This window comes from Hipposideros armiger, unplaced genomic scaffold (assembly GCF_001890085.2).
Source record: "Hipposideros armiger isolate ML-2016 unplaced genomic scaffold, ASM189008v1 scaffold_378, whole genome shotgun sequence".
NCBI lineage: Eukaryota > Metazoa > Chordata > Mammalia > Chiroptera > Hipposideridae > Hipposideros > Hipposideros armiger.
Genome location: NW_017731728.1, coordinates 968,066 through 992,607, shown reverse-complemented (window position 1 = coordinate 992,607; position 24,542 = coordinate 968,066). Strand labels below are relative to the sequence as shown.

Genomic DNA, 24,542 nt, shown 5'->3' with positions numbered 1-24,542 from the left:
CCGAAAGGGCCCAAAGAGGAGTGACCCAGACCACAACCTGGCTCCTCCTACCTCGGGGTGAGTGGGGGACATGCTGCCTCCCGCACACGCCCAGTGGACCCTGGCTGAGTGTGTGGGGGACCAGTCAGAGGTTTGGCACCCTGACTCAGGGTTGCGGGTGGCAGTGGAAGCATTCTGCCCCCTTTAGGCAATCTAACAGGGGATCTCCTGCCCCCCACCGTGACTGCCACGGATGCAGAGCTCCAGCCCCCGTTGTCATGGTTATAAGAGGAGCTAACTCCCATAGATTTGAAAGCGCTGGTGAGCTGGCACCCTCTGCGTCGTCTGCTCTCTGCGCATCTTCCCCGGCGCGGAGGAGAGAGCACAGCAGCTTGGGGACGAGCAGAGCCAGGGCTGGGAGGTGGAGTGAGGACGCCGCGGTCGAGAGGCAGGGACATGAGTGGCACCAGGAGGCAGCCCAGCCGCAGAGGCCAGGTGGGTCCAGGGCTGGCCTGGTCCCCTCCTGGACAGCTGCGGCAGGCTCTGCTGTGGGGACTGGTGTCTTCCCGGCAGCTCCAGGCAGGCGTTCCTCCCTGGCCTGTGCCCTCCGGACTCCGGGCACCTTGGCATCTCCCAGCCTCACTTCCTGCCTCTCTCATCCCTTCTACAGAACCGGGAAAAGGAGAAGATGAAGGAAGCCAAGGATGCCCGCTATACCAACGGGCACCTCTTCACCACCATCTCCGTCTCGGGCATGACCATGTGCTATGCCTGTAACAAGAGCATCACGGCCAAGGAAGCCCTCATCTGCCCGAGTGAGTTGTGTGGACCCTGAATGTCACTGACTCAGTGCCCGCTGACCCTCATTTTCCCCTCTGTGCTTTCTGCTCTGGGTCCCTAGGGGTCACTCCTCTCGGGGCCCCAGCTGGGCCCAGATGCCAGATGCTTGATCCCTTGCTTCCTTTCCTCATGCCCAGGGGTGGTGGTGGTTGGAATACGGCATAAGCAGGGGTGGATGGGAATGGGGGGAGGGGAGGCTGGGCTGGCTCCCTGTGCAGCTGTCGTCCTCTGGGTGTCCCCTGAACAGCTGCCGAGGGTCCGAGGGAGCGACTGGAGAAGGAGCAGGAATGTGTGTGAGGGCAGGTGGGGGGAGGCCTGGGGAGCTGGGGGGCAAGCTGCCAGCCTTGCAGCTGCCTCTGTCCATCTTCTGGGCAGAGCTGGACACTCAGGACTTTAGGGGCCCCGTGCCCCCTCCCTTTCGATTGACTGAGGGTGGAGCCTGAAATCTCTAGCTCTCTGCAGCCTGAAGCAGAGGATGGGCTTAGGACCCTCTGCTCACAGTTCTAGTCTGGCTGACCCCACGGTGGAAAGAGGGTGGATGGCAGGCATGTGTGCGTTGGAGGTGGGGTTCAAACTTGGAGGGTGGCCCTGTGTTTGGGAAGTACAGCAAGGGCTTCCCCCTTCCCCAAGGTGCCAACATGCCTGCACAGAGCGCACCTGCCCCGTCCCATCCCCCACCCCAATTTATGGCAAAGAGCTGCTTGGGATTAGGGCAGGACTCGGGTATTGTGACCTGCTGCTGAATGGTGGGACAGCAGTTCTAGCTTCTAAATCTCCAAGGGACTGGGGAAAGGAACCTCCAGAGAGAACCAGCGAGGCCTCCCTGCTTCCTTGCTGCTCATCTTAGAATTATGAAGATGAGGAGGGAGTCCTAATCCAGATCCCTCTAGAGACCTGACAGAATTCCCAATCCAGAATCTTGTTGCTAGGGGAACCCATGAGGCGGGCAGCGAGTGCTATTTTGAGAGCAGGTGGAAAGCATAGGGAGGTTGGCTCCGGAGGCAGGGTGCTGGGGGTGGGGGGTCGCCCCCCCACTTCTGTCTGCCCCTCGGCCCCACCGCACCCCACTCGCCTTGTATTTGTGGAAGTGAGTGCAGTGCTGGGCATTGTCTAAAGGAGTGAGCCGTTTCCGGTGCTGCTGCCGGGCCAGGAGGCTGGAGCCGAGGGCATGTCCCAGGGCATGTCGGGAAAGGGCTGGCCAGTGGTCCCAGCGCCTAGGATTGGCGGCTGCTCCTTTCCACTCCTCCCCTCCCCCGTGGCAAGGTGTGTGGGGGTGGTGGGGGAGAAGCAGACGGAGTGTGGGAGCTGTTGGGTGCGCCTCGGTTGGGGAACAGGATTCCCGGCCTGGAGGAGAGAAGGCAGGCTGACTTGAGTCGGAGCAGGCACAGCTGAGCAAGTGCAGAGGCAGGCAGGCTTGCGGGGGACGGCCCGGCCTGTCCCCACTCTCCCCCTGGCTGGTCAGTCTTCACACTGCTGGGGCCTGGCCAGAGGTCACGGAAAGAGCACAGCCTTTGGCCTCAGGCACACCTGAGCAGAAACCTCAGCTCCCCTTTTGCCATCTTACCTCTGGCCGATCTCACCTCCAGGACAGGTGCCTCACCTGGGAAGTGAGGATAACTGAGGCTGCCGCAAAGGGTTGTTAGGACCAGGTCAATGTGGAACGTTTCCTAGACACTCAGGGGAGGTGATCCCCCCTCTGCCCCTAGCCCCCGTCCCAGCTGCTCCCGTGCCATGTTCTGTTCTGTGGGCGTCCTCTCCGCTCCCATCTGTTATTCTCAGCCACCTTTGCGCTTCTTGAGCTCATCTCTGGCAGCCAGTAACCCCGTCTTCCTCTAGTCCACCCCTCAGATCACCCCAGAGTCAGGACGCCCTTGATTGTTTAATTGGGCTCAACATCTGTACCCTCACTTCATTTCCTGCTTGAGGGGAGGTGGGGGGGGCACGGGGCTGGGGGGATGTGATGGCTGAGAAGTCTGGGAAGGGGGAGAGTCTCTGAGACTGTGGCCAGGGGGAGATGGGTGTCTGCATATGGGTGTCCCCTCCTGTACCACCCGGCCCTCCCGTCACCCTCTTTACCCCACCCTCCCAGCCTGCAATGTGACTATCCACAACCGCTGTAAAGACACCCTGGCCAACTGTACCAAGGTCAAGCAGAAGGTGAGATGGCAGGGAGGGCAGAGGGTTGGGGGAGAGGGCAGTGAGTGCGGTACCCTCAGACCTTCTTCATTCCCTACCCCGTGTTCCTCTTGTCACCACGGGGGCGGCCGGACCTCAGGCCCCAGCCAGCCTTTTCTGTAGACCGAGCCCCCAGCACTGGGCTCAGCCACCCCGATGCCCTTAGCCATCATGCCAGCTTTCTCCCCAGGGGGGGCCGACTCCTGCCCTGTGCCCTTGGAGGAGACCCTTGGATGACAGCTGTTCTTGGTGTCTCTCTCTTGCTCTGTCACAGCAACAGAAAGCCGCCCTGCTGAAGAACAGCAGCGCCTTACAGTCGGTGTCACTCCGCAGTAAGAGTGAGTAGCAGGGGCACGGGAGCCCCCAGGGACCCTGGGCCCCCCGCCTCCCAGCCCTGGGCTCTGCTGCCCCCTTGAGGTGGTTCCCTGGTACAGCACCTTCCTCTGCTTAGATAGAAGCAGGTGATGGGGATGTCCAGACTTGGCCTTAGTTGCAGGGCAATTCAAATGGGGATGAGGGCTTGTGGGGCTGGGCGTCTGAGCCTGGTCACACCCTGTAGGGGTGAGTATTATTATCATCAGTTAATTACACTGCACTTGGGAGCGTTGGCCGTAGTTGTCAAGTGTCGGGTCACACGGCTTTGGTGGGACAGGAAGGGCATGGTGCCTAGTCAAGAAGACCCGCGTCTGAGGCCCTGCTCAGCCACTGGCCGAGTCACCCCGACAAGTCTTGGGACCTTTCTGAGCTTCAGTTTGCTCCTAGACTTGTTGCAGGAAGGAGGGAAGACAAGATTAAAAGCATTGCACACATGTAAGGTGACATTGCTCTTACCATCTCGCTGACTGGCGTGGGCCCTGGGGGCGCTGGGACAGGAGGCCTGAGTCCTGAGAAGGCACCAGGACTGACGTGTGCCTGTTCGGTGCCCCCACAGCCACCAGCCGGGAGCGGCCGAGCTCCGCCATCTACCCTTCCGACAGCTTCCGGCAGTCCCTGCTCGGCTCCCGCCGTGGCCGCTCCTCCCTGTCTTTAGCCAAGAGTGTTTCCACCACCAACATTGCTGGGTGAGCCTCTGCAGGGGGGGATGGCGGGGGGAGGGCAGGGAGAGCCAGGCATGCGGAGAGAGTGGCAATGGGCACCGGGGGGCCGAGCGGGCCTTGCCGCCCCTGGGTTCAGAATTATAGGCAGACAGGTAGGAGAAGTTGGGCTGCCTGCCTCTCGGGGCCCCAGCCTGGGCCCCGCGCCTGGGAAGGGCTCTCCTGCCCACGTCGGGGTGCTGAGCCGGCCTCTGCCTCCCTCAGACACTTCAACGATGAGCCTTCCCTGGGGCTGCGTCGGATCCTGTCCCAGTCCACGGACTCTCTCAACATGCGGAACCGAACTCTGTCGGTGGAGTCCCTCATCGACGAAGGTGACCGTGCCAGGCCCGGCGGCGGCCTGGGGACGCAGGCCTGGGAGGGGCGGGGCCGGAGGGGGTCTGGCGAAGGGCCAGGACCCAGGGCAGGGGATTGGCTCTGAGTTCTCCCCGCTGACGTCCAGGCGCGGAAGTGATCTACAACGAGTTGATGAGCGACTTTGAGATGGACGAGAAGGACTTTGCGGCGGACTCCTGGAGCCTGGCTGTGGACAGCAGCTTCCTGCAACAGCATAAGAAGGAGGTGATGAAGCAGCAGGATGTCATCTACGGTGAGCCCGCCCGAAGACCCCCGGGACCTCTGTTCCTCCCCCGAGTCCTGCTGCCAGCCCCCCACCCCCTCAGGACCCCCCCCATCTTGGCCCCTTGGTCACCAACACCCTGCCCGACATCCCACAAGTTGCCTCCGGCCCCGCCTTTTGGGGCCCTTGGTCTCCAAGGCTCTGTCTTTTTATCGTTCGTTCAAGTCAGTTCTTCCCTCGGTGCCTGTGTCATGCCCGGCGCCATGCTAGGGACTGTGGGGACCCAGATGTGGCGAGGACACTTGGTCCGTATCCTAACATAGCCCGCAGCTGGAGAGGGCAACCATGAAGCCAAAAAAATGATTCGTAAATGATCGTAGGTCCTAGTCAGGCTGAACGTTAACCTGGAAGGGGCCTTGAGACCCTCTGACGAGCTCCGAGGTTCGCCAACCGGGCCCCTCAGTGGTGGCCCGGCCTGGATGGAGGCCTCATGCGCCCCTGTCTGTGCAGAGCTAATCCAGACGGAGCTGCACCACGTGAGGACGCTGAAGATCATGACGCGGCTCTTCCGCACGGGGATGTTGGAGGAGCTGCAGCTGGAGCCCAGCGCCGTGCAGGGCCTGTTCCCCTGCGTGGACGAGCTCAGTGACATCCACACGCGCTTCCTCAGCCAGCTGTTGGAACGCCGGCGCCAGGCCCTGTGCCCGGGCAGCACCCGGAACTTTGTCATCCCTCGCTTGGGTGACCTGCTCATCAGCCAGGTGACAACAGGCGGGGCCCGTGGGCAGCGCTGGTGGCCGGGGCTGTGATGGGAGTGGGCGTCTCTTGCCTCTGAACTCGGGCAGGGGAAGCGGGGACAGCCGGGGAGACAGGAAGCCGGCGGTGGGCGGGCGGCCAGAGGGCGGGTATCTGGGGGTGCAGTGTCGCTCTGGGGAACACGCTGACCCAGCCTTGCTCCCCGCCTTCCAGTTTTCAGGCCCCAGCGCGGAGCAGATGCGGAAGACCTACTCGGAGTTCTGCAGCCGCCACACCAAGGCTCTGAAGCTCTACAAAGAGCTGTTTGCGCGGGACAAGCGCTTCCAGCAGTTCATCCGGGTAAGCGGACCTCCGCAGGACCCACGCCCAGCCCCCTTCCCCGCGCTCGCGTGCTGCACCTGCGTGCGGTCAGGCTCTGCTCACGGGGCCCCTCATAGCAGCAGAGCAAGAGTGTTTCAGCGCGGGGTGAGGTCCTCGCAGCAGGCCTGTGGCAGGTCCCCGTTTCCCAGATGATCTCCCCGAGGCCAGTGTGAGGTCCGCGGCTGAGTTAGGGCCAGCCCCGGAGCGGAGGCTCCAGGCCCGGCGTTCTCGGAGCCGCCCTCCTGCTGGCCCCTCACAGGCCCTGACCCTGTCTCTGCCCTTGTAGAAAGTGACACGCTCAGCTGTGCTGAAGCGGCATGGGGTGCAGGAGTGCATCCTGCTGGTGACCCAGCGCATCACCAAGTACCCGGTGCTCATCAGCCGCATCCTGCAGCACTCCCATGGTGAGGGGGGCCCGAGGCAGGGAGGGCCATCTGGGGCGAGGAGAGGCCTGCGGTGACCAAGGGAAGGCGCGGGGTCACGGTGGAGCCCTGGGCGGCCTCTGAAGGCGGTAGGGTCAGGACTTGGGGCTGGAGTGAGACTGGCTGAGCCACCCTTGTGCCGACCCCGTGCCAGGGGTCGAGGAGGAGCGCCAGGACCTGACATCGGCTCTGGGGCTGGTGAAGGAGCTGCTATCCAACGTGGACCGGGACGTGCACGAGCTGGAGAAGGGGGCCCGCCTGCAGGAGATCTACAACCGCATGGACCCCCGCGCCCAGACGCCGGTGCCTAGCAAGGGCCCCTTCGGCCGGGAAGAGCTTCTGCGACGCAAACTCATCCATGATGGCTGCCTGCTCTGGAAAACGGCGACCGGCCGGTTCAAAGGTCAGTGGTCAGCTTGGTAGGCCGGGCAGGGGTGGCAGTCAGGTATAGGGAGCCCTTAGGACCTCTGGACACAGCCTGACACCCAGGACGACAGGGCGGGGGGGTGTGTGGCCTCGGGTGCAGCACAAGCCTGGAGTCTGGGTTGAACTTCATGGGCCACATGAGGACTTCCATATTTAGTCAATTCTTTGGTCCTTGCCTGCCCGGAGAGCTAGGATTTTGATGAGGAAGGCGGAGAAACTGCAGGACCAGAGGACAAGCTCGGGGCAATTGGCTCTACCCACTGGTGCCCCAGCCACCAGGGCAGGAGCTTGGGAACACGACGGGGAAGGGCCGCGGGCTGGCGGGGACCCAGGAAAGAGCCGAGAGGGCATGTTGGGGGCGGGGCACGCCTTCCCAGGCTGCATTGCCCGATCTTTCCTACCCAAATCAGGGCCAGAGAGTAGCAGGCCTTGGCCAGGGTGAGGAATGTGGGACCCAGGCACGCCACAGCGCCCGAGTCCGCAGCCTGGCTGACCCTCTGTCCCATGCCGGAATCCCCACCCCATGCTCCTGGAGGCTGCCGTGCTCACCAGCCACTTTCTTTCATCCCTTTCTCTCCTTCCCATCCCTCCTACGTAGCAGCTAAGAATATAAGGGGGGTGGTGGTGGTGGGGGGGTGTTAAAAATAGTAAGACCGGAGAGCTTTATTTCTGAAGCGTTCAGCAGAAGCCCTCCCCTTCCGTGTGCCCACAGTTGGGGAAGATCTCCAAGGGCGAAGGGTGAGTGTGTCTTCTTGACCGTGACTTCTGCGTTTTGTGGACGTGGCCTTTGTTTCCTCGTCGCAGGGCAGGACCTCATAGCAGCTGAGGGCCTGGCTGGTGGGGGACAGGAGAGTGAAGGGGGCCTGCTGGGGTGGAAGCAGAAGGCATTGTTCCACTGTGGAGCCCAACATGGATGAGGAGCCCACCTCTCCCCTCCCTGCCCAGCACTAATGAGAAGTGGGAATATGCTGGGTCCCGGGGAATTCAGGTCCAATATCCAGAAAGGCCTTCCGTTCGTTAGGTGTTAGCCCTGGAGCTGAAAGGCTGAAACTGGGTGGCCCTTGCTGCTCTGGGAATCCCTTCTACTCACAAAGATCGTGGACCCTTTCACCCAGACACAAATACACGTGTGTTATATTAACACGCAGAGTTGCTTCTGCAACTTCAGGAGGTTTGCAGAGCCCCTGGAGCCCAGCGGTGGACATCACAGGGCTTGGTGGACCCCAGGTTAATTGGGTAAAGATGAGTTTCCTCAAAGGCACTTGTAGCCCAAGTGGTCTCTGATAGCCCTAGAAGCTGTTTTATCTGGTAACACGTGTGTCTTTTCTTTTCCCCCCATCACACTTCTGAGCTGTAAGAATGGGGACGTGGGAGGTTTGCACAGGTAGAGGGCACGACAAGAAGGAAGAGAGGAGGCCAGGAAGAATGAATCCGGAGCCCCAGCTGGGGTCGGCCAGCTTTCGGGAGAGGAAACTGCTGCTCAGACCCTCCCGTGCTGACTGCTGTCCACGTTTGTCCCCCGCCAGATGTTCTGATGCTGCTGATGACAGATGTGCTGGTGTTTCTCCAGGAGAAGGACCAGAAGTACATCTTTCCTGCCCTGGTGAGGCCTTCCTCCTCCCTTCTCAGCACGGGCCAGTGTTTCAGGCCTTTCTTGCTTTCCTGCCTGAGCCCGAAAGCACCCTGGGACCCTCCAGTCCAACGGCTGTGATGGCAGCCATAAGACAGTGGCCAAAATAAGAAATAGGACTCGCTGACTGTGCGGGCCCTTTTACACCTGTGAGGAAGGTCACTAGTACCCCCTTTTTGCAGATGTGAAAAGTAAAGCTTAAAGTTAATTAAGCAGTTCAGGATCCCGTGCGTCTAGGTTCTCTTTGGCTGGCACCAGAGCCTGGGCTCTTGTCCTGTAGGCAGACTCTTCCATCCTTTGATCGTCTGAGTAGCCAAGGGTCAGGATGCCCTGGCTTAACCCTCCTTTCCCCCGGCTGGCAGGACAAGCCCTCGGTGGTGTCACTGCAGAACCTCATCGTCCGGGACATCGCCAACCAGGAGAAGGGGATGTTTCTGATCAGCGCGGCGCCCCCTGAGATGTACGAGGTCCACACGGCGTCCCGGGATGACCGGAGCACGTGGATCCGTGTGATTCAACAGAGTGTGCGCCTGTGAGTGTGTGTGCGGCCTCGGTAGCTGCAGCTTTGGGCCCAGGCCACAGCACTCCCTGGGTGCAGAGCCCAGGGTTCAGAGGCTGGGGGGACACAAGAGGGCCCAAGGCCGGAAAGGCCATCTGTGTTCTCATACACACGATGACAGGCCGGCCACCTTTCAAATGCAGCGTAAGGGGACCCGCAGAGGAATACTTTGAGCTGCCGCCAGCCAGCATATAACATCTTAGTCTGTGGGCACGGGGCGATTCGTGGGATTGTATCGCAGTTTACCTTTATTTTCTAAAAATGAATGAAAAAGAAGACAACAGCATTGATACTGAGGATGAGAGGAGCAAGCCTCATAAACAAACTCCATACCGTAGAGGCAGGAAAGAAATTTTTCTGTGCGCTCAAGTAGCAAATCTTTAGCCTCTGTTAGACACACGTTAGATTTGAGGCAGGCAGTCCACTGTGTGTCTGTTGGGACAAAAGAAGTCAAGCAAAAAGCGTGTAAAATGTTTAAAATGGATTCTGGGAGATGAAACTCAGTTAGGATGCCATATATACAGAGGGTGCCCAAAAAATGGATACACATTTTAAGAACGGAAAAAACTATTAAAATTGTAATGCAATGACGGACACTAGCATTCGTTGGATTAACACCGTCTTTTGAGCGAACATCATACTATACACATTGCTACCATAATTCAATTCAACTTCAGAAAGTAATACATAGATAACATCTCTTAAAATGTGTATATTTTTCATTCAGGGAATGGATTCTTTTCCACTTTATAATATGTAAACCTGTGGATTTAAAACATCTGCAATTTATGCTTTTGAACAAAAATTTTCAGAAATACATACAAAACTGTGAAATTGCCTATTCTGGCAAAACAATGCAGAGTACGTGTCCCACGGACAGTAGATCCATTGTGGCCTCTTTGTCACTAGTATTCACATTTGCAATTGTGAAAATTAGAATTCATAGTATTCGTTGTAATTGATTTATTGAGCTTCTGCCATGTTCAAAGCACTGTTACATTGTTGCATTTAATCCTACCAAAGAAACCTGTAAGGAAGCTAGTGTCCCCATTTTTCAGAGGAGGAAATAGAGGTGACCTCCTGGGAAATAGCAGAGCCAGGGTTTCAGCCCAGTTTGCTTGACGCCAAAGCCTGTAGTTGTCCCTCTGCACTGTGCCGCCTCTCCAGGTGACCTTAGGAGAGGTACATACATACCCATAAATGCAGGTGATCAGGGAAAAGGGACGCTCAGGGTGAAGGGAGCCAGGGCTGCGGCCGGTGGGTCGCACCCCGGAAGCACAGAACGTGTTTGGGAGGCGGGAGGCTGGTTCCTGGTTGTAACCTGGGTTCCTTCTCTCGCCCCCACCCAACCTGTTACCCCTCCAGGTGCCCGTCCAGAGAGGACTTCCCCCTGATTGAGACAGAGGATGAGGCTTACCTGCGACGAATCAAGAGTAAGGCCACTCGCAGAGTTCGCCGACTAATTTCATGATCTATCCACTACGCAAGTGTTTTTTAAAAATGAGATGGCTTTATGAGGGCTGATGGAGAGCCATAACTAAAATAGATCGTTAGGTGAAAAGAATAAGGTTTAAAACAATGTAAAGTGGGGATAGGTATGTGTCGTACGTAGTGTGTGTGTACTCGTATGTGTGTGATGTCTCTAGAGCAGCGGTTCTCAACCTATGGGTCGCGATCCCTTTGGGGGTCGAACAACCCTTTCACAGGGGTCACCTAAGACCATCGGAAAACAAAAAGATACATTACGATTCATGTAATTTGTAGCAAAATTACAGTTATAAAGTAGCAACGAAAATAATTTTATGGTTGGGGGTCACCCCAACATGAGGAACTGTATTAAGGGGTTGCAGCATTGGGAAGGTTGAGAACCGCTGCTCTAGAGAGATAAGGTATTACTATGACTGCCTTGTTAGTTAGGGTATGACCTAAGGTCTGTACAAAAAGACCAACAGAAATCAGCTGCCTAACTAAGGTAGATTATTTCTCTCCACATACCAGCCTAGAAAGGGGAAGTGCAGAGGAGTGGTGCCGCTCTGCCACCTTCAATGGGCAGATTCCCCGCCTCTGGGTCCAAAGTGACTATTGCAGCTCCAGCTTTCACATCTGCATCCCAGCCAGCAGGGAGGCATGCAGGAACAAGGAGCGTGTATACCCATTTCTTTTAAGGGCCCATCTGGAAGACACTCCTATCTGTTGGCCCGAAGTTAGTCACGTGTAATGTCTAACTGCAAGTCAGGCTGAGAAATGTAGTCTTAACTAGGCAGCCGTGTGCCCCATGACTGTACATGGTCCCTAACTAAAAGGAGATGGGGGAGAATGAAAACTGCTGGACAACCCGCAGTCCCTGCCCTCGATCTATTTTACTTTTGTTTTTAGAACAAAAGCGCAGATGTTAACTTTTCCCCAAAAAAGTTTTTTTCCTTTTTCCTAAATGCCAAAGATCAAAATTAGGTCCTGCCCCTCTGCCAAGCCCGGTCCCTGACCCCCGGGGCTGCGCGTCCCCCGCTGGCTCTCCCGGGTGCCCTGGGCCCTCCCGTGTGCTCACCTGTGCTTTTCTACAGTGGAGCTCCAGCAGAAAGACCGGGCGCTGGCAGAGCTGCTGCGAGAGAAGGTCGGGCTGTTTGCCGAGATGACCCATTTCCAGGTGGAAGAGGACGGCGGCAGTGGGTTGGCCCTGCCCACCCTGCCCAGGGGCCTGTTCCGCTCTGAGTCCCTCGAGGCCCCTCGTGGCGAGCGGCTGCTGATGGATGCCATCCGCGAGGGTGAGGGACGCCTAGGGGAGAGCCCGGGCTCATGGTCACAGACTGTGGACACGTGGGTAGACCTGGATATGCACAGACCCGGGGGATGTCAGTGCCGTGGCTCATCAACTCCCTGCTCCGCCTGCTGGGTGCCGGGGAAGGCAGGGGAGACTGGTCCTTCCGACTGGGATGCCTCTCGTCCTGCGTACACTGTGCTGCCCTGGGCACCCTTACTGACCTTTGCCTCGTCCGACGCCCGTGCGGTCACTCCCCGCAGGGTCCTGCTCTGCTCCTGACCTCACCTCTCCCTCTTACCCTTCAGTGGAAAGCCTGAGAGACCTGCTGGTGGGGCCTGCAGTGGAGCTGCTCCGGGAACCAGCCCTGCCCATGGAAGCAGAGCGTGGTGGTAACACAAGTCCTGGGATCACTGCCAGTGAGTGCCAGGCAGGGGACCAAGGTAGTGGGTGGAGGGGCTACGGAGCATGGGGTGGCACCGGGGGCCTGGGGGGTGTCAGGGTCCTGGGGATGTGAGCTTGGCCCATCCTTGCCCCTCTCAACAGATGGTGAGGCCAGAACCTTCAACGGCTCCATAGAACTCTGCAGGGCCGACTCAGACTCCAGCCAGAAGGTGGGTCCTCAGGAGGTGTCCGGACTGGGCTAGAGGGTGGGAAGGGCCGGCCAGCCGGCCTACAGATCCCTGGCACAGAGATGTCAGGTGCTCTGTGTCTGCTGACCCCCCCCATCCTTGACCATTTCTGCAGGATCGAAATGGAAATCAGCTGAGGTCTCCGCAGGAGGTGAGAAGGGAACTTGGTGGTATGGTACAGGAGACTGAGGAGAGGCTACTCCCAGTCTGAGGAATTGGAGCTCGGTTTAGAGGGGTGTGAGGGACAGTCTCCCCCTCACAGTTTCTGGAGTCTTGCTGTTGCCACGCCCACACGAATTCAGCTTCTGGGCAGTCCTCCCACCCTGAAGCTCAGGCTCTGTTCCCACCCTCTCCTCTGTCTTCAGGAAGTGTTGCAGCGATTGGTCAATCTCTATGGACTTCTGCACGGCCTACAGGTCAGTAGGGTGGGGTACTAGAACGGGGCGGGGCGGTGGGGGAGGGGGGGAGAGGCGGTGGCACCAGAGCAGAGCTACCTGCCCAGGCGTGCAGAACCATCCTAGCAGGCCTTCCAAAGCCTTCTCCCAGTTGCGACTCTCCAGCAATCATGTCCTGGCCCCTGGGAGTGAGGTGAGGGGCAGAAGAAAGGGGGGGGGGTTCTGATACAGCCATCTGTCCCCATTCTACCCCAGGCGGCTGTGGCCCAGCAGGACACTTTGATGGAAGCCCGGTTCCCTGAGGGCCCCGAGCGACGGGAAAAGCTGACCCGAGCCAACTCTCGGGAGGGGGAGGCTGGCAGGGCCGGGCCCGCCCCTGTGGCTCCTGACAAGCCGGCCACGGAACTGGCCCTGCTGCAGAGGCAGCACGGGCTGCTGCAGGAGGAGCTGAGACGCTGCCGGAGGCTGGGCGAGGAGCGAGCGGCCGAGGCTGGCAACCTGGAGGCCCGGCTCCGGGAGAGTGAGCAGGCCCGCACCCTGCTGGAGCGGGAGGCTGAGGAGGCCCGTAGGCAGCTGGCCGCCCTGGGCCAGACCGAGCCCCTCCCCACTGAGTCCCCCTGGGCCCGCAGGCCATTGGATCCCCGGCGTCGGAGCCTCCCTGCGGGCGACGCACTGTACTTGAGTTTCACGCCCCCACAGGTAAGGAAGGCGGGAGTAGCACTGACCTGGGGGGACAGCAGGGTCCAGGAGAGAAGCTGGGAATTTGAGCGGTGGGCTCACAGGCTCTTAGGGTAGTGGCTGGAGGACCGCAGGATTTGGGTGGGCGCAGAGGTCAGGCACCGGGCTCTGCTGGGAGAGTCAGTGTGGGGGCCAGCAGGGCACTGCCCCTGGCTGAGCGGGGCCGCAGTCTGCTCCCTGCTCATCGCGGGGCCGCCCGCCTTTCCTGCATGCCGGCTGCAGCCCAGCCGAGGCCTCGACCGCCTGGACTTGCCTATGACGATTCGCTCTGTCCATCGACCCTTTGAGGACCGAGAGAGGCAGGAGCTGGGCAGCCCTGACGAGCGGCTGCAAGACAGCAGTGACCCGGACACGGGCAGCGAGGAGGAAGGTGGCAGCCGTCTGTCTCCGCCCCACAGTCCACGAGGTGAGACCCCGGCCAAAATGTGGCAGAGAAGTGGGGTGCAACCTGGGTTCAGACCCTGGGGCTGTGGCTTCCAAAGGGAGTCTGCGTCCTGGAGCACAGGACCCCCAGAGCCGAGCAGGAAGGTCCCTAACTAACCACTGAGGCCTACAGTCACTCTCGAGAGGGACTCGAAGGACTTCCTCTTTTGGCTGATGGTGAAACTCCAGGAAGCCAAGAATGTAGGGGCCACTCCTTCAACAACAAGTCGGTGATTCCCAACCTTTTCAAGTAGAAACGGATTTTTTTTTTAAGTACGAAAAAAAAAATGTCAAAGACCTCCAAGTTCTTACAGTTGGTTCAGGAAATACAAAACAGCCAAAAGCTACTGTAACACCATCTTGTAATCTTAAAATAGTTTGTATTTCATGACTCAAACTGTATCTTCGTATACTTACAGGGCGTACAGAGTTAACTAGGTGTGGGCACATTCCTTACTCCCACGGAGGTTTTTCCCTCACCCAGGGATTCACAGACCTCGCCACTCCTCACAGCCCAAGTGGGGGAGGCACGTGTGTAGGGGTGCCGTTGCTCACCCACTAACTTTGCCCCGTCCCCCTCAGATTTCACCCGGATGCAGGACATCCCAGAGGAGACGGAGAGCCGCGATGGGGAGCCTGTAGCTTCCGAGAGCTAAGGGCCTCCCCCCACTCCCTGTGCCACCGAAGAACATTACTGAGGGAGGCAGACCGTGGGGACTGCAACCTGCCGGTGACCAGGGAACTTTTGAAAGAACTGCTGACTGTTCTTGCCAGCTCTTGGGATCCTTGCATACCTGGGGCCATTTAGGAAGCTGGGGGAATTAGGCCGCAGTGCCCCCTGGTGGCATCCAGAAGCGACACCACAGATGCCAAGCTTTCATGCCTTCTCCCCTCTACTTTAGGAAAATTTATTTATTTATTGTTTATTACCTATGGAGGGAGAGGGGAGATTTAGAGGACCAGGGACTTGGGAACCAAGCCATAGGGATCAGGGGGGCCCTGTCCTTGAACACTACTGGGGTTTATTCAGGCTTAACCATGCGGCCGCTGGGTTCTAGCCCTGACACCTGCCAGCAACACCCTCTTGGAAGGGAGGCTGCAGCCACAGGACCCTTCCAGAAGGGCTGTGGGCAGGGCCAGGTCCCTCTCCTTCTCCCCTCAACCTTTCACTGCTGGTCTCCTACTGTCCGTCCTCCGTGGAACCCCAGGGAGATAACCTGGCTTCCTGGAGGTGATAGAATCGAGGTTGAGGTGGCCATAATGGTCTGTTGGGGGTTGAAGGGAAAACCCACAGGGACCAGAATGTCTTTTTGTTATTGTTTTCTTTTTTTTGTACCAAAGCCAACTGCACGTGTTTTATATTTTTAAGAGAAGATTGTAGGCAATTAGAAATTGCAGCCTTCTATCTCCAAATCCCTGAAGAACTTGAGGGGCAGGGGGAGCTATGACTTCTTCCCCCTCATCTATAGTAATGGGGGACCTAGTCTGACCTCTTCCCCAGCCACTAGCAAACAAAGTTCCAGGGTGAGTTGGGAAACCTCTGCAAACCCTAACTTCACCCTCACCTCAGCAACCATGACCTGAAACCTCAGCCTGAACTTGGGGGATTTTTTAATGGGCCCCCAGTGCCCACCAGCCCCAAACCTTTTTCTGCCAATTTGATTGTAAAAAAAAAAAAAAAAAAAAAAAAATGAAGACGAAAAAAGAAAAGCATAAAGCAGAGAAAATTAAAGACCTGGAACCCCATGAAGTGCCCTGTCTGAAATGTCTGCCGGTTCTGAGGGGGCTTGAGCCCGGTGGTGACCTGTGTTCCTCCGGCAGGAGCCTTTTCCTCTCACAGCCAGCCAGCCTCCCTGAAGACGGGGCCCTAACAATAGAAACCATTGCAAACCTTTTTTGGTGTCGTTGTTGATATTCACAGACAAGGACTAAAACGAAGGGCTCCTTGGCCAGGTTCTGGTGGCTGTTGGCGATTTCAGTATTAGAAAACTTGTTTTCATCTCATTTGCATGCCATGCTCAGAAGCCCCACAGCCTCCTGTCCCCTCCCCTTTTGGCACAGTCCTCCGAGCCTCCTCCCAGGGTCATGGGTTTTCAAGGTCAGTGCCCACTCTGCCCTGGTTCTTCAGTGTCAGAGCCCTGGGGGTAACCTCGTCAAGATGGTTCCCCACCCAGAGTTGCTGCTCTTAGGCTCTGAGAGGCAGTGAGGTTAGGGTGATTTCAGTTCTCGTTTTTTGGCTCATTTTACTTCCTGCTTCTGGCCCCTACAGAGCTCTGGGGCTGTGCAGGGAGGGGAGCGAGTCTCGAGTTGTAGAAATGCTGGGGTAGAGCACATGCGACCATGGGAGCCCCTTGGGTGAGATGAGAGAAGTGGGGCTCAAGACCTCAGCTACAAAGAGGACTTGGAATCCCAAGGTGGGGGGGCAGCCAGCATCTCCAGCCTCCCACCAGCATCTGGCCTTTACAAGGTGCTTTCTCAGTCTGTGGTGGGAATTGCTCTCACTTTATAGGCGTGGAAACCTAGGTGCAGAAAGGCTATCAGGCCGGCGTAGGTGAGCCAGCAAGGGGCCAGTCCCCCTAGCTGTCCCCTCTGCCCCCTCAGTGGCTCGGTCTAGAAGTGCCAGAGCTCCAGGTTTCACATGCAGTGGCTCAGACCCAGGCCTGTGAAGGTGGCGAGGAGGAGGAAGGCCAGTGGGGGTCAGACAGCATCCAAAGACCCCCGGAAGGGGGACGCAGTCTCCTCCCACTGTCCACAGGGACCCCGTGAAGGATGCTGGTCAGGACCAGAGCATGTTGGAAGAGCCCGTGGCTCTGTTCCCCGCAGCACTGCCCCTCCGGTCACTGCTGACCAAAATCCCCTCCCCATCCTTGGAAACACTTGCTCTGGTGTGGCTGGTCTGAGAGATTAGTCCCTGTCACACCTTTTACCATTCCGTTCTAAGCCCCCTCCCTGGTCCCATTTTCAGGGAAATTCAGTCTTAACAGTCCCTCCCGCGGTTTCAATGCTCTGGCTTCCGGCCACGCAGATGCCTTTCCACCCGAGAGGAGCTGCCCAGCTGTCCATCGCGCGTCCGTCCCCTGTGGTCCTCCTTCCTCTCCACCCCTTCCAAGGATAGGCTTATGTGCATTCAATCGTCTGTGGCCCGGACCTGTTTAAACATCAATATTGACCGCTGGGTCCCATTAAACTGGCCCCCATAGGAGCCGCGGGGGCAGCAAAAGGGTATTCCGGCGGGTAAGCATTTCCCATCCTGAGCTGGCTGGGAACAGACCTGCAGTTTTGGAACCAGTTTAAACATTATCGAAAAGAGGAAATTAAACATCAAGAGGCTAATTAAATCTTTTTAACGTTGCTTAATATGGTGCAAATTGGGCAGCTGTGTAGAGCCTCTTCTCAGCAACTGGATGAAGTCGGCGCAGGAGGCCTCCGGACCTCCCTCCCAAGGGGCTCCACGCTCAGGCGCTGCCCCAGAGCTTGGGGGGTTGGGGACGATGGAAGTGGGAGCTCCACCCCATCTTCCCTCTGCCACCTCCCCCCTTTGCAGGGGCTTCCCCCTAGAAAGTCCCTTCTGAAGGCTAACCTTGGTCACTGCTGTGTCTTGGGCCTGGATCTGGAAACCAAAGGGGAACCCCTGCCCTGAAGAACACCTTTAAGGGGCTGGAGGGGCCAACTCCTCTCTGAGTTTTGTAAAACCTGGATTTTACTCCAGAGCACACGATTCATTCCAGATGCGCCTCTGGCCTTCCCAGCTGCCCCCTCATTTCTTTCTTTTCCTTCTGTCTGCCTCCATTTTACACAAAATGTAAGGATAACACCTAACACTCTTATTTAGGGCAACAGCCCGTTACTTAGATGAGAAAACAGGTGTGGAGAATTAACTCGGTTTCCTCAGCCGGTTAGTGTGGGAGATGGCCTATGAACCCCGGGCTGTGACCGCAGGCCCTGGGGTAGCGAGGAGACTGGCACCCCTCTCCGAGCCTCCCACTTCCCCCACCTTCAGCCTCCTCCCAACCCCTTTCCACATTTCTCACCTGCCTAAGCCCCACCTACCCACAGCCTTGTTTGTCATCATCTTCACTTCTCCCTCCGAACTGATTTAAGGAGAGACCCACAGGGACTCAGCCAGCACCTGGATTTACACTCCGGCTGGGCTGGTGCCAGGGCTTCAGCAAGACCCCACAGGTGGCATCTCCCTGCTGGGGAGCTATAGCTTTTGCAGGCACCACTGAGAGGGCAAGAAGGTGGGGGTGTCTGGGGAGGAGGGCGGTTTTGGCCTTGGCACCAGAGGAGGACAAGGGCACACCCGGTGTGAGGGGAGGGGTGGGAAAGGGAGGGCCAGGCAGAGGGAGATAGGCACTGCCCTCTGATCCACAAGCCTAGATAGAGCTCCCAGGGAAAACGTCCTGGGAATTCTCACAGGAGACAGAGGTGGGGCAAAAGACCGCTTTTGTCTGCGCTGAACTGGAGGTGGCACTGGGACAGAAGGTCAAGACAATTTGTGACTTACACACAGGTTTATTCTTAGGCCCCCCCCTCAAACGGGGACTTAAGCTTTGTCATGCCAGCCTGAGCTGGCCGGGGCCTCCCCCATTCCACCACACCCAGAGTGGGATCAAAGATCAGCCTCCGGAGGGATGGCGCCTGGTAGGGGCCAGCCTCTCTCCTGGGGTGGTGCCCTGGTGGGCCCCAGGCAGAGGCAGCCGGCCAGCTCGCACCTTCAGGCAGGGGTGCCTGTGTCCCAATTGGCAAGCATGGTAGAAGGGCCGCTGTCCTAGCTAGCGCTCTGCGCCCGCAGCCTGCCCACCTCCTTCATGGCCACCTGCTCCGCCCAGCCCCGGGGCCACAGCCACGCGCGTAGGTCTCGGAAGGTGTGCGCCAGGGCCCGCCGGGACTCCCGCCGCAGGAGACAGTACAGCACTGGGTTCAGGCAGCTGTTGCTGTGTGCCAGGCAGGTGGTGACTGGGAAGACGTAGGTGTGAATGGTGTAGAAAGTGCTGTCCCAGGGCACCAGGTCAAACTTCACCAGGACACCCCAGAAAGTGACCACATGGTTGGGGAACCAGCAGAGGAAGAAGGAGGCCACCAGGATGCGGACAGAGCGGGCCACGGCCCTGCTGTCTTGCCGGCGCCGTTGCCGCCGGCGCAGGAAGGCCAGCAGCAGCAGATAGCTGGTGGTGGTGATGCCCAGGGGCACCACGAAGGCCAGGACCACCCTCTGCAGCTGGTAGGCCCCCAGCCAGTACCTGCTGGGGAAGCGCAGCAGGCACAGGCGTGCACCCCACAGCTCCCCCTCGGCCCCAAAGATGGCCGTGGGCACCGTCACCAGGGCGGCTGCCACCCACACTACCAGCGTGGCCACACGGGCCCAGAAGAGCGAGAGGTGGGTGCCTGGCCCTGCGGCCATGGTCACCACCCAGTACCGGGCGACACTCAGCGCCGTGATGAGGAAGATGCTGGCATAGATGTTGAGGACAGTGGCCGTCAGGACCGTCTTGCAGAGGGCACTGCCAAAGGGCCAGCGGAAGTCCAGTGCTGACTCGACTGCCCAGAACGGGAGCGTGAGTGCCAGCCCCAGGTCTGCCAGAGCCAGGTTGAAGACAAAAGTGTCAGACGGTGGACCGGGGGCTCGCCGAGTGCAGTTACCCAGCACCCACAGCACAGCCAAATTCCCCAGCAAGCCCACGGCCCCCACGAGCCCATAGGTCAGGGCAACCCCAACCCTCAGGACGAGGAATTCCACAGGCATGGCGGCGTCATCCACGCTCAGCACGCTGCCCGCAGAGCCGTTGCTCCATAACGCTGGCAGGGGTGCGGAGGTGTTGGGTGTGGGCATCTCAGGGCATCAGAGGTCCGCGGTGCTGTGCAGCAGGGGCCACTTGGGGATCTCAGCAGGAGGCTACAGACTCCAGTGCTTCTCTTGCTTCGCTTCTCGCTTCTCGCTTCTGGCTTCTCGGGGCCTCTGGCTGCTGGGAGCCCCAGCCCACACCCACACCTGCACTGGCGGGGTGTGGATGGGACAATCTGCCCCTCCCTGTTGGTCATGATGACTGGTGGGTGGAGCAAGGGGGGGACCCGGGGGGGGCCCAAGCTGGTGTGTGTGTGTGTGTGTGTGTGTGTGTGTGTGTGTGTGTGTGTGTGTAGGGCGCTCTGGGGCAGAGGGAGGAGCAGAGGGGGAATTACCCCACTATGAAGAGCAACCCCAAGCCTCAGCTCCATCGAGAGGGCCAGAGAAGACCCCGNTGTGGTGACCCCCAACCATAAAATTATTTTCGTTGCTACTCTATAACTGTAATTTTGCTACTGTTATGAATCGTAATGTAAATATCTTTTTGTTTTCTGATGGTCTTAGGCAACCCCTGTGAAAGGGGTCGCGACCTACAGGTTGAGAACTGCTGATGTAAAGTCATGGTGTAATATGTTTTTTGATATATTTGCAATTTCCCTAACGTCAAAAGAGAGAAGTTGAAGTAAAGCAAGTGAGGTTTAAAATGTCTGTAATTAGAATCTGTAGACCCAACTTTGTAATGACTGCCTAACTGAAGTGCAATTACACATGAAATAAATGACTAATTCACGTATGGGTGGTTTTGTTTTCGCACAATTGAGGAAATTATTTGGTCATTTTATAAAACCCTTGGTCTAATTAGAATCTTAGCACTAGGATGGATCTGAACTTTGAAGCCTTTTACGTACTTTGCCATCGAATGCAGGAATCGTCCTACAGGACAAGGAGCATAGTGGCTCTGTGTTCCTAGAATGCAAACTTTGCACTTAAAAAAAATCCCTACAATTCTATGGAGTGGATGATTGTCACTAGTTTACAAAGGAGGAGCATCAGGCTCATGAATGGGAAGTTGTGCAAGGCCTGTAGATGGTATGTCTACTTCAGACTCACCTCGGACGATGGGGTGTTCAGCTTTTGCTGGAAAGCCTCTAGAGTTGTAGAATTCGGTGTCTTCCAAAGCAGCCTATCCCATTGTATTTATAATTTGAAAATAAAAATTGTTTTGGCTTAAATTAAGATTTGCCTTCCTTGGTACCTGTGAAGAGATGAGTTCTGTATTTTTGAAAGTGCAATTCATGTGAAGTGATGGATATGTTCATTGGCATGTTTGTGGTGATTATTTCAATGTGTAGCATCAAGTTGTACATCTTAAGTGTATACAATTTTCAGTTTTTAATTATGCTTAGGTAAAGCTGGGGGAAAACAGAAAATGAAATTCTTTGTGAGCCCTCTGGTTTAGCAGTAGGTAACAGCCGAATGTTTATCAGTAGGCCATAACCTCTCTGGATGCTGAAATACTCATATTGTGCAGAATCGCTGTGAACGTTTAGTGAATTGCAAGTTTATTACTCGTCGTATTTTTATGGTTTGCAAAGATTGTGTGACTCAATTGTCCATTTCTTAGGTCTATGAGGAAATAATAAAAGGACACCGATGAAGATGGAATGCTGCTTGAATATTAAAATTCTTAATACTGATGTTAATTGTTTAGACTCATTTTTCTCTAAAAAGTAATCTTTGAAATGGTAAATGAACTCAGCAAGAGGCAGCATGGTGCATAAATGCTGGACTTAGAATCAGAATACCTAGGTTTAAAACCCAGAATCCCCCGTTTCTGGTTGGGTAGCTTTGATAGATGAGCCCCAGTTTCCTCATCTGTAATGGGATTGGTAATATATTATACTTGTGTGGTCCAGTCCAGTAGTCACTAGCCACATGTGGATATATAAATCACAGTTTGAATTAAAAATAAAATTAGAAATTTAGTTCTTTGGTCACATTAGCCACATTTCAAGCACTCAGTGGACATGTGACTAGTGACACCCATACTGGACTGCCAGAGAGCACTTAACGTCACCACCGAAGGTTCTGTCCGATGACACTGATAACCTTTAAAGGTGGCCAGAAGGCTTCAGTGAGACAAGGTGTGTAATGGGGTGGACTGTTAATTAGATGCCTTTGAAAGGTTTTTGAGATCTTGCAAGGATGGAATTGGTTGATTTTGATATGTTGTGATTATAGTGTTGGCACAAGGCCGCTTCCCATCACATGCATGTGACATGTGAGTTGTGCTTTGGACTCGACTGTGTATTTACTACATGCAGAGCCAGCCAGTCGAGCTGTAAAGCACCTTTCCTTTTGGAGTTTGCAGCTTCCAGTCCACAGACTTGCTGTAATTATGTGGTCATAAAAATGCACACATGACCAAGAGAAGTAGAGAAGTCTGACGATGACCTTCACGAAAACAGACTGAACTTAGGGTCATTTTAGTGAGGTTTAGTTTCCTTGTTAGTTTATTCATGAAGAATGACCAAGGAGTGTTTCCAAGGGCGTTTGCAGGCAGGTAAAGGAGGTGGCGGGACTTGGGAAAGGGTGGCTGTAAATTGGTCAATGGGAAGATACTATTTCATCCTATATACTTTTTAACCTGGTTCTTCACTTTGTAGCTTCAGGCCCCAGGCAAAGGTCTAACTAGCAATAAAAGCAAGGATGACCTGGTGGTTGCCGAAGTAGAGATCAATGACGTGCCTCTCACGTGTAGGAACTTGCTGACTCGAGGACAGACGCAAGACGAGGTGTGGAGCTGGTGGGCCTCTGGGGAAGCTGGTGGGTGGCTGTGGTTTCAGAAAAACAAGACTGCTAAATACAGACGACAGGAGTCAGGCATTGTTAGTGGAGTTGGGTCAGAGTCTCCAAAGTCAAGGCTGGGTGTAATTTAACTGCAGAGACTTCTTAGTGAAGGTAAAGAAACGGGTTGGCCTGGGTAGGGTATGGGGCAGGGGAATTGGAGTTTCAGATAGCGGCGAGAACTTCCTGCCTTGGGGGAATCAGTGGATGGGGATACTCTGTCCTGCTACCTGTCATTGAAATCAGCCAGTTGCCACATCATCTTTTTAATGGGATGTTTCCTTTTTAGATCAGCCGGCTTAGTGGGGCTGCAGTGTCAACTCGAGGGAGGTTCATGACAACAGAGGAGAAGACCAAAGTGGGACCAGGGTGTGTATGCTTGTCCTGTGCTTTGGGGAGGGCTGGGCACATGGCTCGCATTAGCTTCATAGTTTTCATTCTTCAGGAGTGTGTGTAAATGTTTGATTAGCAGCTTATACGGCAGCTCTTTGGTTACAGGTTTGTGTGTGTGTATGTGTATGTGTGTATACACTCTTTATCACAGAATTTGGGACATCTCCAACAGATGGAAGAAGTATTGCTGTTATTTTCTTTCCTATTGCTCTTTGGTTTTTTAATTTCACAATGTTTCTATTGATGGAAACAAATTACACGAAAGTATGAAAGGAGACAATTAACCTTTAATATATAGACTTCTAAACTTTTTTCCAATGGAAATAAATATTTTCCTTAACGGATGAGGTCATGTTTTGTTGTAATCTCCCTTTAAAAAACAAATTCTGGGCCGGCCGAGTGGCGCATTGGTTAAGAGCTGGCTTGGGATGCCAGAGGGCCCCGGTTNCAACTTGGGCCAGTGAAGCAACTTCCTCCACAACTAGACTGAAGAACAAAAGGATAGCAACTTGTCTGTTCCCCTTCCCCCAATTCCCCAATAAAAATCTTTAAAAAAAAAAAAAAGAGAAAGGGTTTTCTATAACAAGGTTACATTAAGTGCACTTTTCCCCCTATGCCTCTTCATCAGAGAAACCTGGGTCTCTGGGGACTGTGCTTTTCCTAATGCTCTGAAGAATAATCAACGCACTGCTATTCTCCCATTTTGCTAACAGGGCCCCCAGAGCTGTACCCTGTCTCCTGGTTTGTAACTGCTGACTTATCAGTCAGCAATGGGTTAATCCGTGCCAGACAGTTCCACAGTTCCACTGCGGGTCTGTGATTTGCAAACCCACTCATCAATTTCATTGTATATCCACACAATGGAATATTATTTGGCCATAAAAAGCAATGAAGTTCTGATACATGCTAGAACACGGATGAACCTTGAAAACATTAAGCTAAGTGAAAGAAGCCAGACTCAAAAGGTCACATATTCTGATTCCATTTATATGAAATGCCCAGAATAGGCAAATCCGTAAAGACAGGAAGTAGATTAGTGGTTGATGGTGGCGGCAGGAGAGGAAAATGGAAAGTGACTGTTAATTGCTGCAGGGTTGCTTTTGGGGTGATGAAAATTATGTGGCATTAGATAATGGTGATGGCTGCACAATTTGTGAATACACTACAGCCACTGAACTGTACATTTAAAGTACCTTTTTAAAAAAAGGTCAAGGGTTGGCCAAGTAGCTAAGATGGTGAACAACAGCTTGACCAGGAGCTGGGCTGCTGTGAGTCGCTGGCAACTGCGTAGGTTGCAGTGGAGCTGGCCGGCAGCGGGCGTGAGCTACCGTGAGCCACTGTGAGCGGCCGTACAATGGCTAGCAAGGCAACCAACTGCCTCACCCGGGAAGAGCACAATGATAATACCAACATGGGCCAGTGAAGCAACGTCCTCCACAACTCGACTGAAGAACAAAAGGACAGCAACTTGTCTGTTCCTTGTCTGTTCCTCTTCCCCAATTCCCCCAATAAAATCTTTAAAAACATAAAATAAAATAAAAATATATAAAAAGGTCAAATATATGGTGATGGAAGGAGAACTGACGCTGGATGGTGAACACACAATGTGATATATAGATGTATTACAGAATTGTACACTTGAAACCTATGTAACTTTATTAACCATTGTCACCCCAATAAACTTTAATTTAAAAAAAAGGGTATGTGCTGGCGAGGTTGTGGAGAAAAGGAAACCCTGGTGCACTGTTGGTGGGACTGCAGATTGGTGCAGCCA

The 24,542-nt window shown here is 55.5% G+C and overlaps 3 protein-coding genes across 14 annotated transcripts in view; 2 read left to right on the top strand and 1 right to left on the bottom strand.

Moving 5' to 3' along the window:
* The window catches only part of ARHGEF2 (Rho/Rac guanine nucleotide exchange factor 2), a 42,832-nt gene extending 27,398 nt beyond the window's left edge, over nt 1-15,434 (top strand). For 8 of the 11 annotated variants that reach the window (XM_019662602.1, XM_019662605.1, XM_019662609.1 and 5 more), the window contains 21 exons: nt 650-794; nt 2,909-2,976; nt 3,269-3,332; nt 3,926-4,055; nt 4,293-4,402; nt 4,531-4,677; nt 5,158-5,408; nt 5,617-5,742; nt 6,050-6,167; nt 6,340-6,588; nt 8,138-8,214; nt 8,604-8,773; nt 10,166-10,233; nt 11,362-11,562; nt 11,864-11,974; nt 12,102-12,169; nt 12,303-12,338; nt 12,553-12,603; nt 12,838-13,281; nt 13,543-13,726; nt 14,326-15,434. In XM_019662602.1, the coding sequence (XP_019518147.1) occupies nt 650-794; nt 2,909-2,976; nt 3,269-3,332; nt 3,926-4,055; nt 4,293-4,402; nt 4,531-4,677; nt 5,158-5,408; nt 5,617-5,742; nt 6,050-6,167; nt 6,340-6,588; nt 8,138-8,214; nt 8,604-8,773; nt 10,166-10,233; nt 11,362-11,562; nt 11,864-11,974; nt 12,102-12,169; nt 12,303-12,338; nt 12,553-12,603; nt 12,838-13,281; nt 13,543-13,726; nt 14,326-14,399 (2,892 nt within the window). In that variant the 3' untranslated portion in view covers nt 14,400-15,434. Of the gene's footprint in view, nt 1-305; nt 475-649; nt 795-2,908; nt 2,977-3,268; nt 3,333-3,925; nt 4,056-4,292; nt 4,403-4,530; nt 4,678-5,157; nt 5,409-5,616; nt 5,743-6,049; nt 6,168-6,339; nt 6,589-8,137; nt 8,215-8,603; nt 8,774-10,165; nt 10,234-11,361; nt 11,563-11,863; nt 11,975-12,101; nt 12,170-12,302; nt 12,339-12,552; nt 12,604-12,837; nt 13,282-13,542; nt 13,727-14,325 lie in introns of those variants that run through there. The other 3 variants (XM_019662603.1, XM_019662611.1, XM_019662604.1) reach the window with 2 other exon arrangements.
* Nucleotides 15,435-18,503: 3,069 nt separating this feature from the next.
* Nucleotides 18,504-19,762, bottom strand: LOC109393393 (relaxin-3 receptor 2-like). Its single transcript, XM_019662523.1, has one exon. The coding sequence runs from the start codon at nt 19,574-19,576 to the stop codon at nt 18,515-18,517; it is 1,062 nt and encodes a 353-aa protein (XP_019518068.1). The 5' UTR covers nt 19,577-19,762; the 3' UTR covers nt 18,504-18,514.
* A 1,775-nt stretch (nt 19,763-21,537) lies between these two features.
* Nucleotides 21,538-24,542, top strand: part of KHDC4 (KH domain containing 4, pre-mRNA splicing factor) — a 21,874-nt gene continuing 18,869 nt past the window's right edge. For both annotated transcript variants that reach the window (XM_019662667.1, XM_019662666.1), the window contains exons 1-2: nt 21,538-22,323; nt 22,665-22,744. In XM_019662667.1, coding sequence (XP_019518212.1) covers nt 22,710-22,744 — 35 coding nt within the window. In that variant the 5' untranslated portion in view covers nt 21,538-22,323; nt 22,665-22,709. The remainder of the gene's footprint in view (nt 22,324-22,664; nt 22,745-24,542) is intronic.

Coding starts and splice junctions, on each gene's coding strand:
- LOC109393393 (XM_019662523.1), bottom strand. CDS start 19,576: ATGCCCACACCCAACACCTCCGCACCCCTGCCAGCGTTATGGAGCAAC.